Genomic DNA, 18,128 nt, shown 5'->3' on the forward strand with positions numbered 1-18,128 from the left:
CTTAGGACCCATGGCATGCCACGCTGCAGGACCTCACCCACATAAAATAACCCCAATTTCCCCCCCCCCACTATATATATGGGCTGTAATGTTTGTATTCAATGTAACAATATAATCATAGAGGTATGTACGACAAAAAACGACATGTATATTTATAGTGGTTTATTCACTGCGAGTATTTTGCAGTTGTTTGAATTATATGACTAAAAAGTCAGCCATATTCATTTCATTTCGTTGTTCCATCAAGTCTTTAACTGAAACAGAGTAAAGAAACATAAATTAGCTGCTGGCGTAGCACAATGGTTAAGATGCTTGCCACTAGACTGGAGGATACGAGTTCAAGGCTCGGCGTTGCTGCTATGGGTTTGATGTAAGCGCCACGAGGTGTATGAAACAGAACACTTGTGTTATAACAACACACTTTTACTCTTAGCGTGTTTTTACAACTGTTGTTTTACTGTTGATTCCTTTCTTTTGAATCTGTTACAGCAATGTTACATAACATAATTTGTTATTCAGCTCTTTGAAAATGAAGATCATGCTATTTAAAGAACGGAGAGAAGGGAATCAACAGCAAAACAACAGTTGTTAAAACACCCTATGAATAAAAGTGTGGGAAAGGGTGTCAGTTAAAAAGCGTGGCTAATAATTGCACCCAATATTCAGGGTATGAAACAAGCTGTTGTTCTGAATGTATGAACAAAAGCATGGACTTGCACACAAAGTTAAAGATGAATGTTCGCTTACCCTTCTCGGCGTTTTTCTTTTGGTTCCATGACCAATAGCTGGGCGCCCCCAATGGTTTACCCGCCAACGAAATATCAGTGAGGAGTCCGATGACAAGCAAGAGGAGAAGCACTGACTTATTCATCTGCAGAAACAAATATTAATTAAAAAACACAAGTAAAACAAAAAATCTTGGAACAAAGTCAGGCAAAAAAAATCACAAAAAACAAGTAAAAAAGTCACAAAACAAAGCAACCAAGTAAACTGGGTTGTTTTCAATGTTAGTCACAAAACACGATTAAAACAAACCAACCACTCACTTTGTTTCTTTCTGAATGAAGAGATGATTTTGTATCAAAACTCGCCGTCTTATATTAGGAGTGTGGTGGTTATTAAACATGAATACATTTCTGAAAAGTTTGAGTTTAAAGGAAACGTTGGGCTCTTACTCTGAAATGTTTTGTCATTTTCTTGTTTCAGGAAATTGGTTTCCTGTATTGAGACCGCTGTCAGTGTTTGAAGGTATCACGTCAGTTAATATTCAAAATTATTATTGTTTGAATGTACAACATAAAACAGTGGTTTTATTAAAAGTACATCAAAGCCCTATAATACAAATTAAATTTACTTTTATGAAAAGCCAAATGTTGACTACTCAGTACTGAAAACGCCCATTTTAAAAGCGTGCCAAGTAAAACTGCATATCCGAATACATACTCCTTCTACGTGCACAACGACCCTGTATGAATGTGATTACATTTATTAAATATGAATGAATAAATTTAAATATATAAATTAAAAAATTATATTATGTGCCATTTTTGCTGCAAAATTACAGAGTGAATCAAAATCAATGCCCATGGCCTTATGTAGGTTGAAAGGGTTTGTTGTTTACAATAACAGTCAACAAGTATTGCACAAGCATCAAGTATCTATGGTTTATATACCGCTATCAATTGGAAAAGTAAAATAACTTGAAGGATTTGGTTCAACTGTATTTGGATTAATGGTCCTCTCAGCGAAGTGCATTTGATTATTATTATCAACTATTAACACCGTTTGCATCCGTGTACCATATTCTGGATGCCCAGATATCATAACTGAACAATACAGCTTTAAAAATTCCTCAGGCAAGTAAGAACCAGACTGCTTTTTTACAAGTGCGTCGGGATAAAGGGGGGTTTTATCTGACAGAACATCAGTGAATAAATTATCCATTAATTCTTTAGTTGAACTGTTTGGGTTTTGAATTACTTTTTGAAACTTATTGCTGCCATGATTAACTTTCCGCCATTTTGTTCCCAAAGTAGAGCAAGCGAGAGCATAAACGCCATCATCTAAATTGAGTGGGGAGCTACTATCATGCGTTCCAAAGTAGCTAACATTCATGTTCTGGCAGTTATTAGTGAACTGGCCCCCAACAAAATGGTGTGGTCTATGTTCACGAGACATAAGTGTGCTTGCTATATAATCATGTGGATTCATTTCATTCTCTAAAAAATTACGAACAATAAACCCTCGCGACACTTTATCGATAAAAGCGTCTTCTTTTGGAGTCAAATAATTGGTGAGAAAAGCAAACTTTCCCTGCTTGTTGACACCAAACCATGTCCCTCCCTTCACACCAGGCTGTAGGTCCACACCACATAATATATTTGGGTTGTCGGCAAGAAACCCTGCTGGCTGCGTTGGTCGATTAAGATATTCGTCTCGGTTCGCGGCGATTATCAGTTTATGCTTCGCTGTACAACTCTGGTTGATTTGGAAGAAAACAATGCACATAATATTTAATTAAATATCTAAGCCTGTTCATTGTAGAGTGGAAAAAGATATTAATTGAATGCTTATTCAAATGGTTTCAAAAGTAGATATTTTAAAGTTTTATATATTATACTGTTGCAGTAGTTCTTAACCTTTTAAAAATAACATAATTTAATAGCAAAACTTTGGCGACCCAACTTCCGAAACTACATTTCACACAACTTTTGTAAGCATGAAATAAAATGATTTAACTTTTACAATAACATTCAAAAGGGTTTGTGAACCACTGTAGTAGGCGACCCAACCAAATCAAATTTTGACCATTTGTTGAGAAACACTGGATTAAATAATAAAGCCAAAGCATTGAAAATTTAAGCATAGCAATCTGTAATCTGTATGTTGTCCAAAGACTGAAGATTATAATGAACTAGTTTCTTTAGTAAGTACAAGTCCACCCCTTGACTAAGTTTAGTCCAATAAAACCACTTCTATTGCTAGCCCTATTGGTATACAGTGAACTTAATGCTGTTTCAAACATAAAGTGAACTTGCACTAAACACGGGGACGCATAATAAACAACACAAATTAAATAAACTAAACCAACATTTTATCAACCAATTGATTAATTGAATTTAAAGTCTTAGAATCCGGGAAAACATTTATCATTTTTTTTCCGTCTTCGCAACACTTAGCGAGGTCTGGGTCCAACGGTATTCGAGCCAAGAAATCTAATCCTTCTTGTTTTGCTAAAGCTTCGCCTCCACCTTGCGAAAACACTAACGAGCACTCAGAACAGTGAGGACAGACGAACCCGCACATATTCTCAACAACCCCTATTATAGGGATCGATGTTTTTCGACAGAATGTCAGTTCTCGACGAACGTCCGACACAGCAACTGCCTGCGATACAGGGTTACTTATAAATTATTAATTTAACAGCCAATCTTTTTTAAATGTGGTGGTTTTTATACAAGAGTGCATGACGAACAGGTAACAAGTTATCAATTTTATGTTGATGGATTTTTATACTAGGGTTTATTAGCGATGTACCTAAGCAACTTGTAACTTTTTTTTCTGGCTTCTCCACATTAATCAATGAGGTTCCCTATGTTTAACAACTATGAGTGTAACTGTATTTTAACAATGTCATGTCACTCTAGATTTGTAAAAAAATTCTAATTACATAAATAAGTCTTCAGTTATAACATGGTATAGTTAGTGGTTACATAAACATTGATAACCTACCTGAGGTGTGGTAACAAGAATTGCCCCTTTCACTTTCCCCTTTAAGTTTTGAACAACACTAAGATGTTCATCACTTGTACCTGGTGGTGTGTCTATAATAAGGTAATCTAAATCACCCCAATGTACATCAGTAATAAACTGTTTGATCATCGCTGTTTTCTTCGGCCCTCTCCATATAACAGGGTCATCTTTACCATTCAACATGAAGGCAATCGACATAACACACAGTTTCTCATCCTCTGTCGCAAACACTGGCACCCAGCCTTGATCACATTGGAACACAGAAGCGTTTTCTAGATTCAGCATTCTAGGGATACTAGGTCCACAAATATCTGTGTCTAAGATTCCAACCTTTTTCCCAGCATGTACAAGGCCTAATGCTAGTTGCACAGACAGGGTGCTTTTTCCAACACCCCCTTTACCAGATAACACCAATATAACATTCTTTACAGACGACAGGGAACTATTTTCCATTTTGGAAAAGATTCAAAAGTGCTTAAAATACCAAACTTGTAAATCTTATAATTTTTTGTACTGAGTTCAACCCTAAAGTAAACAGGGTAAAAAAATTCAAAATAAAATACTGTATATATATGTTTATTAATAATTGTTTGATTGAATTGCAGCACACACCATACAGAAAACACAATTACCCACAAAGTTACATACGTGGTAACTTGTAAGCTGGAATGTGGTGTATGAAACAGAACACCCGAGTTAAGGAGTTATAACAACTGTAGTTTTCCAGTTAGCATAAAGCAAGATACATTCATTCATTTACTATTTCACTACCACAGTTTAAGCTCAGTCTTGTAAAAATACTAACTTTTCACTACAGACTATATTTCGTGTTATTGTTTATGGGCGAAACACAGCTTATAAAACATGCACAGTAATAAATAGGAACATTCTGTAGCCGTCAAAGGAAAAACGTTTTCTTATATTCGTTCTCTTTATTGGGAAATCCCCATTAAATGCTTAGTCATTGTTGAAACATAGAAGCAATTGTTGTGTCGATGATTATCACAATAAAATTTACATTTAACTTGTTAGTTGCTCTTATTTTCTGAGCAGTTTCGGTGTATTCCTAGGCCGTGTATTGAGTAGGCCATGCTGTCGGTAAAAAGTACTTGTAGTAAAAGGTTGGTGTATATTCTATTACCTTTTGCAACCATTTGTGTGTTTGGTTGGTTATATTCAAGTTTAAACATGCGGATGATTTTACACTATCTTCCAAAATTCTGTAATATTGTACTGTAGGATGGGGAAGATGGGACACCTCTCATTCTATTTTCTCGTCGCATTTGGTAGTAAACAAAGAACATTCAAAGAGTTATAAAACCGTATATGCTCACAACTCCCATAGACCGTTGTTTATTGTTTAAAAAACGATCAGGATATTTGAATATTATGTGCTAAATGTGTCCCATTTTCCCCCATCCTACTATACATTTTGGGCTGAGTATCGTTTATCGTCGTCGAGCAAAATGTTCTTGTGGAACCTCGTGCCAGCTTACGAGTTACCACATATAGACGTATTGTACGGTGGGGTAACATGGGACACGTGTTAAAACGACTGTCGTTTCCGGTCGCGCGAGGATAAAGTAAGTTATATTCATTTAAGAGTAGTTTTTACCATTTATTTAACTCATATAATAAAACGTATAAGCTTACTAACATGTTAAATACATTGTTAAGCAAAGTGTTTATAAGAAATACCTGTAAAGTAATAAAAATAATAATTTTTTCACCAATAAAAAAAAACATTTTGTTTACTAACAAAATTGAACATAATAATGTTAACATTTTCAACAAAACAGCTTTTCTAATATTACGTTATGTGTGGTGGAAACAAAACAAATTATTTTTATCCTAAAAATGTCGCTTTTTCCATCCCATCCACTATTTCTTCACTTGTATGCTCCAAGGACATTTGGAAATATTGTGTTTCGTAATTATTTGAATCACGAACATATTTCAAATAATCTGGGTCGCCCAAAAGGACAACTTTGTCTGCAATTATAACGGTCTGTGGTTTTGAGTCGCCGGCCGAATCTGCAGCAGAATGCATGTAGCTCTCACCCTGCAAATATATCATGGGGTCAGATCGGTTGCACCTAAATCCCATATTTTTCTGATCGTGATTTTAACAACTAACAACGAGTCGCGAGGATACGGGTACACAAATCAGCAATTGCTCCAACCCAGTGGTCAATATGGGTTGTCCAAATTACCAGCAATACATAAAAAAATGAAAAAACAAACAATAACATACTCGGTAACTCATAAGCGGGCACGAGGTGTATGAAACAGAACACCCGTGTTATAACGACTGTCGTTGCCCCACCATGTGAGGATAAATAAGTTACATACGTGGTTACTTGTAAGCTGGCACGAGATGTATGAAACAGAACACACGTGTTATAACGACTGTCGTTGCCCCACCATGTGAGGATAAATAAGTTACATACGTGGTTACTTGTAAGCTGGCAAGAGGTGTATGAAACAGAACACACGTGTTATAACGACTGTCGTTTTCCGGCCACGCGAGGATAAAGTAAGTAACATTCATTCATGCATTCATTGTAAGAATAGGTATCCTTATATACAAATGCCAGCCTAACCACTGTGCTGGATGAGTGGAGTTATAATACCCTATCCTAAAGTAGCCGAGTTGTAGCTATAAATATGGAGACAAAAACACACGTAATAATATTACGAACATACTTTGTTGCCCTCCCCTTCAAGTAACTTCAGCAAAGGCAAGTGTGAAGGTTCGTTATGTTTAGTTCGGTTCAGAAATATAAAGTCAAACTTATCGACCCCGTAATCCAGGGTGAGGTTTGGGACGACAGAACTTGCATCACTTGCTATAAATGTAACCTGGTAAACATGGAAGTGTTAATGTTATACATGGATGTATAGGAATCATGCTACAATTATTTAGTGTGTGATCACTTGTTTATAACATGGGTGTTCTGTTTCGTACACCCAATGAGCATTTACAAGTTACCATGTATGTAATTTTGTGGGTGATTATTTTTATATATGGCTGATAATTTGAACAACCCATTAGTGACAACTGGGTTTAAGCAATTGCCGCTTGCCCAAAGACCACATACACATAAAATGAGCATCGGACCCATTATCCTTTGGTTACAATGTAAGCATATGCAGATGCGCCTACAATGGTAGCAGCAACAAGCCTTGAACCTGGCATCCTCTAACTACATGGCAAGCACTCTAACCCGGCCAACTATAAATACGAGTTACCACGTATGTAACTTTGTGAGTAATTGTTTTTATATCGCTGATAATTTAAAGTATTAAACACCTCATTAAATTACTATCGGTCAGTTACATGGGGAGTACCCTGACCCAGCCAACTATAAATACAATAAACTATAGTTTATTGTATTGTCTATGACGCCGTTTTTTTTGGTGTAGTTAAATGACATCGTCGCCTTTAAAGTTGGGAAGTTTGACCCAATCCCCCCCCACCCACAAACGGGAAATTACACTCGCTGAATTAGGTAAGGTTGAGGTTCTATATTATAGTAAACCCACCCACCTGTTCATCCATTCCCACCATCTTAACAAGCGATCTTGCAGCTTCCATGTTTTGCTTACACGGCTCAATTACAATTACTTTGCTACTTCGAGGTAAGTTTCGCAGGATTCGCAACAAGACGTACCCCGCATGACAACCAACCACTAACACTGACTTAGGCATGTGGGATGATACAATGCCATCGATTATTTTGCCTGAAATATATATTGTTTTATAAGATATATTTCACATGGGCGCCAAACATTTTAAAATGCAAGGAGAGGCAGGAAAAGTTAGACCCGCATTTCTATGAAACAAATTTGGTTCCATTATTTACTGATGATGCAGAAAATTACAGCGTAGACCTGCCTACCCTGCCACCCCAGGTTTGGCGCGGATATATGGGGTAAGGTCCTACAACATGGCACGCCATGGGAAGTCAGGTTTATGTCATAGATGGCCCATTACCCCAACACCCAGGGTAGTACAACCCATTAGTGACCACTGGGTTGGAGTAATGCTATGTAGTGTCTTGCCCAAGGACACAAATGCTTATCAGTATCGAGCATTGAATCCGGTATCCTTTGGTTACAATGCGCAAGTGCCTAACCACTGATCTACAGCGCCACATACAATAAACTCAGTGAGTCATAACCAATTAAACATCCTCCATGATCGCACTGGTTAGTTGGAAACTTGGGACGAGGTAATTCAACAAAGGATTGGGGTCACAATATATAAACAACTTTTTGGCCAAAAACATTTCAAACCATGTTTAAACTGTAATCGATAAATTTTTAAATTTAAATTTAAACTTTTTACCTTTAGTATTGCTTAAGCTAGGCCCGAACTCTTTAGTTTTGAAATAATCGTCAACCGCATTCAACATTTCGTCAATATTGATCTTTTTCTCTTGCTCGTTTGGAAATCTATTGTGCACGTAGTTCAACAACCGCTTTGACAACGGTTTGCCTGTAATGTAAAAACATTAAAGGGCCTAAACACACCCCACGTCACTTTTATTTTTTATGGTAAATTCATAAAGCGACCGTTTTATTGATTCCAAAAATACTTTGCTTATTAAAATTGGTCCAGTATAGGCGGAGATATTCGTCCTCAAACAGTGATCTCTAGCGCTATCTTTTTTTTACTACGAGCTCCGTGATTGTGACGTAGGAACGTACCAGGCACGTGACTGATTCATTCTTAAAAGCGAAACCTGCGTTTTTTTTTGTGCTTTTTTGCGTTTTTTTTGTTCTCTCGTTTTTCGCTGAAAACACTGCCTCTCGCCTTTCTGAATGAGAGCGGCCACGCTTCAACAATTTTGTGACGTGTTTGTCACGTGGGTAGTACACTTCTCAATTTTTTTCGCCACGCAACTTTCAAATCAGTTTTTTGAATTTTACGGTGTTTGAGCTGGAATATCTTTGGTTATACAGAACCGATTAAAACAAGTAAGGTGTCGTTGGAATTAGAAAAACACACTCTATCGATTAAAGCGAAGTACATTTGGGGTGTGTTTAGGCCCTTTAATAGCCGGTGAAGGTCTTTAACCATAGGCGCCAAACCTGGGGTGGCAGGGTGGGCAGGCCAACCCAGGAATTTCTATGCTGCATTAATAATCAGTAAACATTGTAAAACATTAATAGCAGGTTAAGGTGGGGTTCATTTTATTTACAATGTTTTTCAATAAATTACGACACAAATTAAATGGCAAGCCATTTAATTTGGTTGGGAGACTATATAAACATTTAAAAGTTATGTGAAATGTTTTTTTTGAATTTGTCGCTATTAATTTATGTTTAAAATTTTGCTGTCATTGCTGAAAGTACTGCTTTAATAAAAGGAGCATTAAAAACTGCAATATGTGTTTAAAACATGGGTATGGGGCTGAAAGGTTGAGAAGTACTGCCTTTACATATATATCACAAATAAAATTTAGCATGTGATGAAAAGTATGTGTTTCAAACATGGGTGTGAACAGCATACTAGACTCAATAGTGATGTTACTACCATTGCCCATTCAATTTGCCAAGCGTGCTTCACCAATATTAACTATCACTCAAATACTGGTGAGCCAAAGTAAACATACATACGTGCTACACATCATGTATGTAAACACCCATTTTAACTACAATTTGTTGGCTTAAATATAAAGCAATTAAAACAAATGAAAATTAATATATGACCTGCATGGACCAATATATTAAATTGATTTTTGTGTGCATAAAATACTAAACAACCATTAAAAAAATCCTAAAGGTTTTTATTATACAATGAGCGTATGTAAGAGAGACGTTGCAGTGTGGCACAGATTGTTAGAGTTCTGAAACTTTGTTGGCCTGGCAATAGGCTTAGGTGCCCAACACTGTTTCTAATAAATAATTCATCTAAGAGTTTGTAACTTTGTATGTGCTTGTGCTTTGTAAAACTGAATATGCAGAATCAGTAAACTGTTAGTGTGGTTATTATAATTATAAACTAATAATAAATTATGGTAATTGTTTGTAACATGATAAGGTAATATCAAATTAAAACACTGTTGTGTTTACAGCAGGAACATACTTCCAATTTTAAAACCAAAATTTGTTTGGTGGATTTATACAGTGGTTAGTCTACTTTGCCAATAGGATAAAAGCTATTTTAAACGATAAGCTTAGGCAGCTAAAACATATAATATGTCTTTAGGCACATGCTATTTTATGCTAAAGTTGAAACTTTTATCCAAAACGTTCTTTACTTTTGTTTATGAATAAGCATGTTTTACAGTTACTACTCGTCTTTTTGCTTTTGTAAATTTTCCCCTTCTTTGTGATGGTGACCGAAAACACGTAATACATTTCTTTCAAAGTTACAGCTATGCTGCTTACCTGTTACAGTGGTCCAGAAAGTATCAGGGATATAAAACCGCCCATAAGAATACCACCAGAAGTACCCAGTGTGAAATATCAAGTGTTTTATCATCACAAACCCAATGAAACATGCTAACACGCATATCGCGTATTCTTCAGGTCCGTATAGAGAAGGGTAGAGCAACATTTCCTGATAATTTGGATCAAATATTATTTTACAAGAAAGTAAATTTTACAGCAAATTATGGCACGAGTGAAGAATCCTTTGGTACGTGGCAGAATAGGCTGGCGGGAAGTGTTAGAGGTGAGTGGCTCATGGTTAGTGGTTATAGGGGTAAGTAGTTAGGGGTTAGTGGTTATATAGGGGTTAGCAAATAAGGTGGGGAGGATTCCTTTACTAGCACCTAAATTATATAAAAGTGTTCAGTAACATTTCCAGAAAAGCAGAAGACTCTAAAAACTGGTGAGGTCCATGCAGTAGCACCCCGGGTGTTAGGGTAATGGACCATTGGACCAACTCTGGCCTAAATCTATCAACTCGTGGCATGCCTCGCTTACAGGCTGCAGAGTATGGCAGGTTGCAGGTACACGCGCGATTTTTTACAGACTTTTGGTTATGCATGCCACAATTTGTCCCAAGCACGCTAATTCATTAAACAAAGAAAAAAAATACGTATTAAATTAAATTAGATTTCCTAACGTGGCTTGAAAATGTACATGCTTTGCACGCAGATTTTTAATGATAGCCCGCGCGCACGCAAAAATAACCTTCGTGCACGCGCGAGATCTCGTCAGGAATTGCCATACTCTGCAGACTGCCTTGCAAGACGTAAAACATTACTCACAAGAAATTGAATACTTCCTGATTAAACTAGATCAAATGTTATTTTACAGGAAATTACATTGTCTTTAAATAAATAAAATGCGGTAAACTGAACAGTTGTGAACAGACAATTGGCGGTGTTTGTTAAAGAATTGCATGTTCGCAATTGAGACAGTTCAGGTACAAAAAACTCGTTACTCGTAAAACACTCTTACGGTTAAAACGTATTTACATTTTTGAGTCATTTTATTGCAAACTTATAAATCTTACCCCAGGATATATCGTTGCTTTATTTGCCATCGTATTAGCTTTTCACTCCGAGCAACAATTTCTTGAAATCTTAGGTTATATTCTATAGCGAAATACGTCCAACACCCACGATATATTTTACCAAATGAACGTAACCACCAACAAACACTTGTTTTAAATTCGTTACGGATGAATAAATTTCACGTGATCATTAAACATAGATATCAGAAAAAATGAATTTTGTAATAAACCGGTGTCTCTCATTTTTTGTTCGTTTCGAAAATATGTACAGCCATATAGCAAACAACGCCTTGTATTATTAGGCACCTACCTAAAGGGTTAGCGGTTCAAGGCTCTACGCTGCTACTATTGTAATCGCCGGTGTCCTTAGGCAAGATCTAAAAAGTTTTTCTAACCCAAAATGAGTTGCCCAATTTTTTTAACGTTGTAACTTGTATGCGGACATGAGGTGTATAAGACACCATGTCATAACTCTAGTTGCCGAACACACAAGGATAAATATCTAAACAACCAACTGAAATAGCGTAGTTCAAATTTTTTTCTTATTAACTGCACTTGTAAATTTTATCTCAAGATAAACACTTAAAAGAAACAAACAATTTAAAAATCAAAATTACACGTTATACAAATGTAAAGCACGCAAAGCAACCAATAATTACAATGCATATTAATATAAAGCATGTCTGTATAATAAATGTTTTGTTAATACCACAAAATAATACAAGTATAAAAATAATCAATACGATAGTGCCACGAGTAGAATAATCAAAATTACTTTTTTATTTAAAATTTCAATCAGTATAGTAGGGTGGGGGGAGATGGGACACCTTTTCATTTCATTTTCTCGTCTCATTTGGTGGTAAACAAAGAAAATTCAAAAAATTATAAAACCATATCCTCACGACTCCCATAGACTGTTGTTAATTGTTTAAAACAAGACCAGGATATTTGGATATTATGCGCTAAAGGTGTTCCATCTCCCCCCACAGTACTATACTAATGTCAAGCCTCATTGCTTGATTCAGAGTCCGAACTGTAAGAAGTATCCCCAAATGCAAGTTTATTATTAGGAACATTTGATGCCGTAACTTCAGGCGTATTGCTACCATTCTGTAAGGACTGATAACATACGTCACAAACTCGTAATGGTTTAGCAGATTGATGTTGAATGATACATTTTTTTGTCGAACACGCGTTACAGACCACCAAGCCACATTTCCGACAATGATGTTTTCGTTGTAATGTTGAGAATCTTGTCTTCTTACACCTCATGCACACAACTGCTTCTGAATCAGGGACCCACGTTGGGGCAAACTGGTCCGTAACACTAATAGATGGTCCTGTTTGAAAGAAACAACAATGTATAGGATAATATATAATAAAATACACTTCACAACATACATTAATAAAGGCGACCAGATTAGGTAGTTGAATCATTAGTCCTTTAATAATATAATTACAAAAATCCCCGGAAAATTGCTTTTTGGCTTGCCTGGCAGCGATGAACAACATGTATGTAGTAAAACTGATGCGCAAAATATCTCAAATAAATCACCCGGTTTCTGTATAATAATAGAACAAGTATTGTATCTGTATTCCATTTTACCAGAGTTTCATTACCTTGTCCATTAAGCAGGTTTACGATGTAAACATTAAACAAAAGAAACAAATTCTAGTAATCGCTACACCCCTTCACCCATTACATTTATATTTTCAAACTATCTGTTTATCATTATTTGCCAAAATTTTCTCAACTGAACACGGTATTCCAAGAAAAATATTATTAATAAGTAAAACTTAACTATAAAAGTTTACTGTCTTAGGTTTGTTGACCTATACTAATAATCCAAGTACTTTCGCTTTGCTGGAGTTATACCTTATACCCACACTGCCACACATAGCTTATGGGTTTGGCAATCATGCTGTATCATACACTACAGTCTGTATGTGAGCTATCTCTTGCCTAAATCTCGGTTGCTATGCTCTGAGACCTTGACTAAGTAGGGCAGCTCCAAAAGCTGCGTTTTTACTTTAGGGAAGCTTTGTGGCAGCTTTACCATCAAGCTTTTCTTAATTCCAAGGCTTTAGTATTAATATTATAAGGTGTAACGGCCACATATTTTATACAAAACGTTCTTTTTTCTCTGTTTTATCAATATGCGTGTTTTAACTTTTAACAACTGTTGTTTTACCGTTACTACCCGTCTTTTCGCTTTTGTCAACTTTCTTGTTCTTCGTTATCGTGACCGCAGAAACGAAATAAATTTCATTCATCGTTCAGTATACTATGTATAATATAGCGTATTATGTATATAGTATTCACATTTTGTATTACCTGATTTTTTCTTCTCTTCATCTATACACCCAGTCATGTGTGTGAGCCATTCTTCTTTCTCCATAGCAGTTTGCGCATAAACGGCGAACGACTTTGAAGGTGAAATAATCAACCATCCGTTCTTTAACGTATCAGAACCATCAGCTGCTGCGGTTTCCTCGTTATCGGGGATTTCTTCAACTCTGACATTCCGTAAACTTAACACGCTCTGTTTGTTGTACCTGGGGTACAAGCGTAAGTGTTAGGGGCATAGGCACCAAACCTGGGGCGGCAGAGTGGGCAGGCCAACCCTAGGATTTAAACTCCACTTTAAACAAAAATATTCGCAAGGTAAACCCATACAAATTACTAATATTTGTAACCATTGATGGTACATGTTAAATGGATTGATTCATTGTTTTACAATTAAAGTCCACAGAGTGATTTAGTATAGAATCACTCATAATTAACTATTTCAACACAAATTTTGGTTGTTAGACAAATTTTGTTAAATATAAACTTGTTAAATGTATATTATACTTGAAAACTATGATTGAAACAAAGAATTGATTAGTTTAACCACTGCCGTAAAAAAGGTAAAAATAAAAAATCTACATTCAGTATAAAAATACACCCAAAACAGATATTAACATAACCTATTAAAAGTTAGACAACCTTTTTTTCAAATACTTGTACACTAAAACATAAATAGAAAAATACTAAATCTGCTAAAGCCATTAATGAATATATATATAATTACCTTTTCTTATTAATTACAATGTTCCCGTATACCAAAACATCATTAAAAAGGAAAAACTGTCGTGCTTTTGGTTTCTTTCTGCATAGTTTCGTTAGAACACCTTCCCCAACTAACACACGCGATGGATGGAACAGAGGTTTCCCTGACGATCCGAAACAAGACTCAACGTGGCTGATTCTCCGAGCATTAATCTCAGTGTTGGCCAATCTTTCAACCATTATTCAAACCTAATATTCATTGCGAAACAGGGTTTCTGCAGAAATTGCTACAATTTGAAAAAACCAGTACAGTAGCATGTTTTGGGAAATGAAGCGGACAGTTTTGAATTACTCACACAGTGATTAACTTGTTATTGCTAATTAGTTTTGGATCATTGGGTTTAAGCAATATTAATGAAGAACGAAATAGAATAAAAAGAATCAAACAAAAACGACAAAAAAGGGCATCTTTACTTTAACAATATATTTTTAACACCAGATTTTTTATAGGAATGTATTCGTGGAATATGAAATATAAGTTTATGCATGATGATATTACAGCTCGCATTTCCTTATCAAATCATGCTGTTTATTCCAAAGAACAAATTCATTCAATAAACACAAAAACTAAGCAATGAGAGAAACAGTGTTAGGAACGGTTTATTCTTTATTGTTTTAGTAAACCACTGCCAGGAACATGTTTTCGAACTTTTGGCAGTTCTTCTGGCGTGGGCATATGGTCCCCAGTGACTTTGTTTGGTTCAACGGCAGTTTTAGTTTGTTTTTTCATTTCCGCTCGTGCCATGTTGTAATCGCCCGAGTCAAAATATTTGCAGCCTTTATTTGCGAGTCTTTGCTGCAGTAAACTCGTGCCGCGCTTCGATTTTAGGTTTCCATATTTTGCAGCGAGCAGCTTTTCTTGCTCTTTTTCAATTTTAACAGGGGCTTTGGGGACCTTGAAAGATTCCGTTTCCATAGCAGTGTCTTCACTATTTTGTTGCACCACCTCCATCAGTAATTATATTGTTACAACAGCAGCAATAAGTAACTAAAACAGACGTCTGGAAAAAGGAAAGCACACAAATGATAAGAATTGTAAAAAGGGTAAAAAATGATACTGGTTTAAAATGTTGAATTATATTTAGATTTGAGTAATGGTAAAACTATTTTTTGGTGTGTATAAAACAAAGCACCTGTGTTATAACGACTGTCGTTGCCCGCAAAGCAAGGATAAATAGGTTACATACAATCATATTAAAGATACCAAACCTTACCCAAAACTAGAGCTGGTATTACAGTGCTGTATTTATAAGAAGGAAAATAAACGATTATTGTGACTTATATTTTCTTGTGTGTGTGGCAGTTTCAATAGTTAGGAACACAGGTGTTCTGTTATATACATTACATAATCCACATATAAGTTATAACTTTGAGGAAAAGTGTTTTTGTTTGCAGTAGGCACAGTGAGTGACACGCCCACTCACAAATCTTAAGCTCGTATATATTTAAAATATTATTAACTTTTATTTTACTATTTTACTGAAGCAAACATTAATTATTCTAATACTATTAAGGTTTTTTGTTTTAAATTTAGCTCAGATTTTTAGTAATTTTAAAACCCCTGGCCCTGTGAAACAGTACAGCAACAAAATTTAGTTACCAAATTGACTTGTCTATACAGTTATAAAGTACTAGCTTATAAATACCTAAATACAAACTATATACCACTGAGTTTAAGTTACAATGTTCAGTTATATAATTTATATAAAGCTAAGCTAAACCCAACTGATTAGCGCTTAGAAACGTACTACTTTATAACTGTATAGACAAGTCAATATAAGTTAACGTAACAACAGACAGCTAACAAATAAGAAGACTATATATATATCATTACCAAACTTATATTTAAAGCATACACAAACAATATGTAGAATTACTTCGTAGAACAAGGGACTCATATACACTGTATGTTTCTAACTAAATGAAACTACGTATGTAAATGTAACACATTACAATTTGCGCCTCTCGTGTGCTGTGTATGGTTTCTATTGGTCGCCACTTTAAAATAATGTATAATAGATGTTATAATAGATTTAAACGAATAATTTTTTCTTATTTATCCTCGCATGGCGGGGTAATGACAGTTGTTACAACACGGATGTTCTGTTTTATTCACTTCGTACCCGCTTACGGGTTACCACGTATATGTAACTTTATGGGTGATATATTTCCCATTTTCGTATTTTTCTGTGAGGCTAATAATTTTACAACCATTAGTGACTACTGGGTGGGAGCAACTGCCGTTAAGTGTCTTGCTCAAAGATACATACGCCCCTAATTCTAGCAAGCATCGAGCCCCTACCAGAACCGTCTTTTCGCAACACAGGCGCGCTAACCACTATGCCACGGCGCCGAGAAAACCACGGCAAACTTTCTGTATTCGTAAATAAACACTCGTGGTGGCTAGGATTAAATTATCGCCCACAAACTTGGCACCTCGTAAGCGGGCACGAGGTGTATGAAACAACCATGTTATACGATTTTTGGATTATATAGTAGGGTGGGAGAAGACGGGACACCTTTACCACATAATATCAAAATATCCTGATCATGTTTTAAACTATTAACAACGGTCTATGGAAGTCGTAAGGATACAGATTTATAAATCTTTTAATGTTCTTTGTTTACTACCAATTAGATCGAGAAAATAGAATAAAAAGTTGTTCCATCTTTCCCCACCCTATACTATAAAATAAAAAGTGACGGTTAACGGAAACAAGTTATGAAGCTTAATCAGATCGTAATGTCCGACACGTGTTTCTAGTTGCATTCCTGTAGCGATGTGGTCTAACCGGTTCATAATCCTCAAGTACTAAACCAAACCAAACCACCAACGTTAAACACACGCGTGGCAAGCTTGCATTGAATATTGCTTTCGGTTATATAGTAAGGTTGGGAAAGATGGGACACCTTTTTATTATATTTTACTCGTCCCATATGGTAATAAACAAAGAATATAAATATGTATAAAATTGTCTCCCCACGAATCCCATAGAGCATAGACCGTTGTTAATAACACGATCAGGATATTTGGATATTATGTGCAAAAAGTGCCCGGTCTTCCCCCACCCTATTATAACTTAAGATATATTAACTCGTATACTTTTTGCTGGGTGTAATAGGACAATCTTTTATTTAATGAATACAAATGTTTTACTTCTGTAGCGTGTTATAACAACTTTCGTTTTGCTTTAACGTTATCGTCTCTACGTTTTTGTATTATTGTAACTCCTTTGTTAACCGAAGATACGAAATAAAGTTGAACGAATGCAACTTATTCATCATCACATGGCAGGGCAACGACAGTCGTTATAACACTGTGTTCTGTTTCATACACCTCATGCCCGCTTACAAGTTACCACGTATGTAACTTATTTATCATCACATGGCAGGGCAACGACAGTCGTTATAACACTGTGTTCTGTTTCATACACCTCATGCCCGCTTACAAGTTACCACGTATGTAACTTATTTATCCTCGCATGGCGGGCAACGACAGTCGTTATAACACGGCTGTTCTGTTTGATACACCTCATGCCAGCTTACAAGTTGCCACGTATGTAACTTATTTATCCTCGAATGGCGGGCAACGACAGTCGTTATAACACGGCTGTTCTGTTTGATACACCTCATGCCAGCTTACAAGTTGCCACGTATGTAACTTATTTATCCTCGAATGGCGGGCAACGACAGTCGTTATAACACGGCTGTTCTGTTTGATACACCTCATGCCAGCTTACAAGTTGCCACGTATGTAACTTATTTATCCTCGAATGGCGGGCAACGACA

General features: G+C 36.0%; 4 protein-coding genes, 1 long non-coding RNA gene and 1 pseudogene across 7 annotated transcripts; 1 reads left to right on the forward strand and 5 right to left on the reverse strand.

Annotated features, from left to right (window-relative positions):
- The first annotated feature begins 71 nt into the window (after positions 1-71).
- Positions 72-1,045, forward strand: LOC149730392 (uncharacterized). Its single transcript, XR_016385933.1, has 2 exons — positions 72-123; positions 520-1,045. It is a non-coding gene; the product is annotated as an uncharacterized LOC149730392 (long non-coding RNA).
- Positions 148-2,508, reverse strand: LOC149730393 (transport and Golgi organization 2 homolog). Of its 2 annotated transcripts, none has more exons than XM_089887417.1 (3): positions 1,176-2,508; positions 748-871; positions 148-254 (listed from the first exon to the last, which is right to left on the reverse strand). In XM_089887417.1, the coding sequence occupies exon 1, from the start codon at positions 2,506-2,508 to the stop codon at positions 1,666-1,668; it is 843 nt and encodes a 280-aa protein (XP_089743543.1). In that variant the 3' UTR covers positions 148-254; positions 748-871; positions 1,176-1,665. The 2 variants fall into 2 exon arrangements, with proteins under 2 accessions (XP_089743543.1, XP_089743542.1); XM_089887416.1 differs by having other exon boundaries at positions 1,047-2,508.
- A 23-nt stretch (positions 2,509-2,531) lies between these two features.
- On the reverse strand, positions 2,532-4,308 carry LOC149730394 (cytosolic Fe-S cluster assembly factor NUBP2 homolog). Its single transcript, XM_089887418.1, has 2 exons — positions 3,733-4,308; positions 2,532-3,387 (listed from the first exon to the last, which is right to left on the reverse strand). Exons 1-2 carry the CDS (start codon positions 4,204-4,206, stop codon positions 3,082-3,084), a joined length of 780 nt encoding a protein of 259 aa, XP_089743544.1. The 5' UTR covers positions 4,207-4,308; the 3' UTR covers positions 2,532-3,081.
- Positions 4,309-5,332: 1,024 nt separating this feature from the next.
- LOC149730395 (catechol O-methyltransferase-like) lies at positions 5,333-11,398 on the reverse strand. Its single transcript, XM_089887415.1, has 6 exons — positions 11,228-11,398; positions 10,153-10,324; positions 8,105-8,254; positions 7,304-7,497; positions 6,460-6,615; positions 5,333-5,815 (listed from the first exon to the last, which is right to left on the reverse strand). The coding sequence occupies exons 1-6, from the start codon at positions 11,255-11,257 to the stop codon at positions 5,600-5,602; spliced, it is 918 nt and encodes a 305-aa protein (XP_089743541.1). The 5' UTR covers positions 11,258-11,398; the 3' UTR covers positions 5,333-5,599.
- Positions 11,399-11,747: 349 nt separating this feature from the next.
- LOC149730396 (pleckstrin homology domain-containing family F member 2-like) lies at positions 11,748-14,559 on the reverse strand. The gene is made up of 3 exons (XM_089887419.1): positions 14,302-14,559; positions 13,563-13,783; positions 11,748-12,567 (listed from the first exon to the last, which is right to left on the reverse strand). The coding sequence occupies exons 1-3, from the start codon at positions 14,517-14,519 to the stop codon at positions 12,230-12,232; spliced, it is 777 nt and encodes a 258-aa protein (XP_089743545.1). The 5' UTR covers positions 14,520-14,559; the 3' UTR covers positions 11,748-12,229.
- LOC149730397 (alpha-endosulfine pseudogene) lies at positions 14,552-15,361 on the reverse strand (annotated as a pseudogene). The gene has a single exon (XR_016385931.1). The product of XR_016385931.1 is annotated as an alpha-endosulfine pseudogene (transcript).
- Between the last annotated feature and the right edge of the window lie 2,767 nt (positions 15,362-18,128).

The sequence above is a fragment of the Ciona robusta genome, chromosome 10 (assembly GCF_009617815.1).
Source record: "Ciona robusta chromosome 10, ASM961781v2".
NCBI lineage: Eukaryota > Metazoa > Chordata > Ascidiacea > Phlebobranchia > Cionidae > Ciona > Ciona robusta.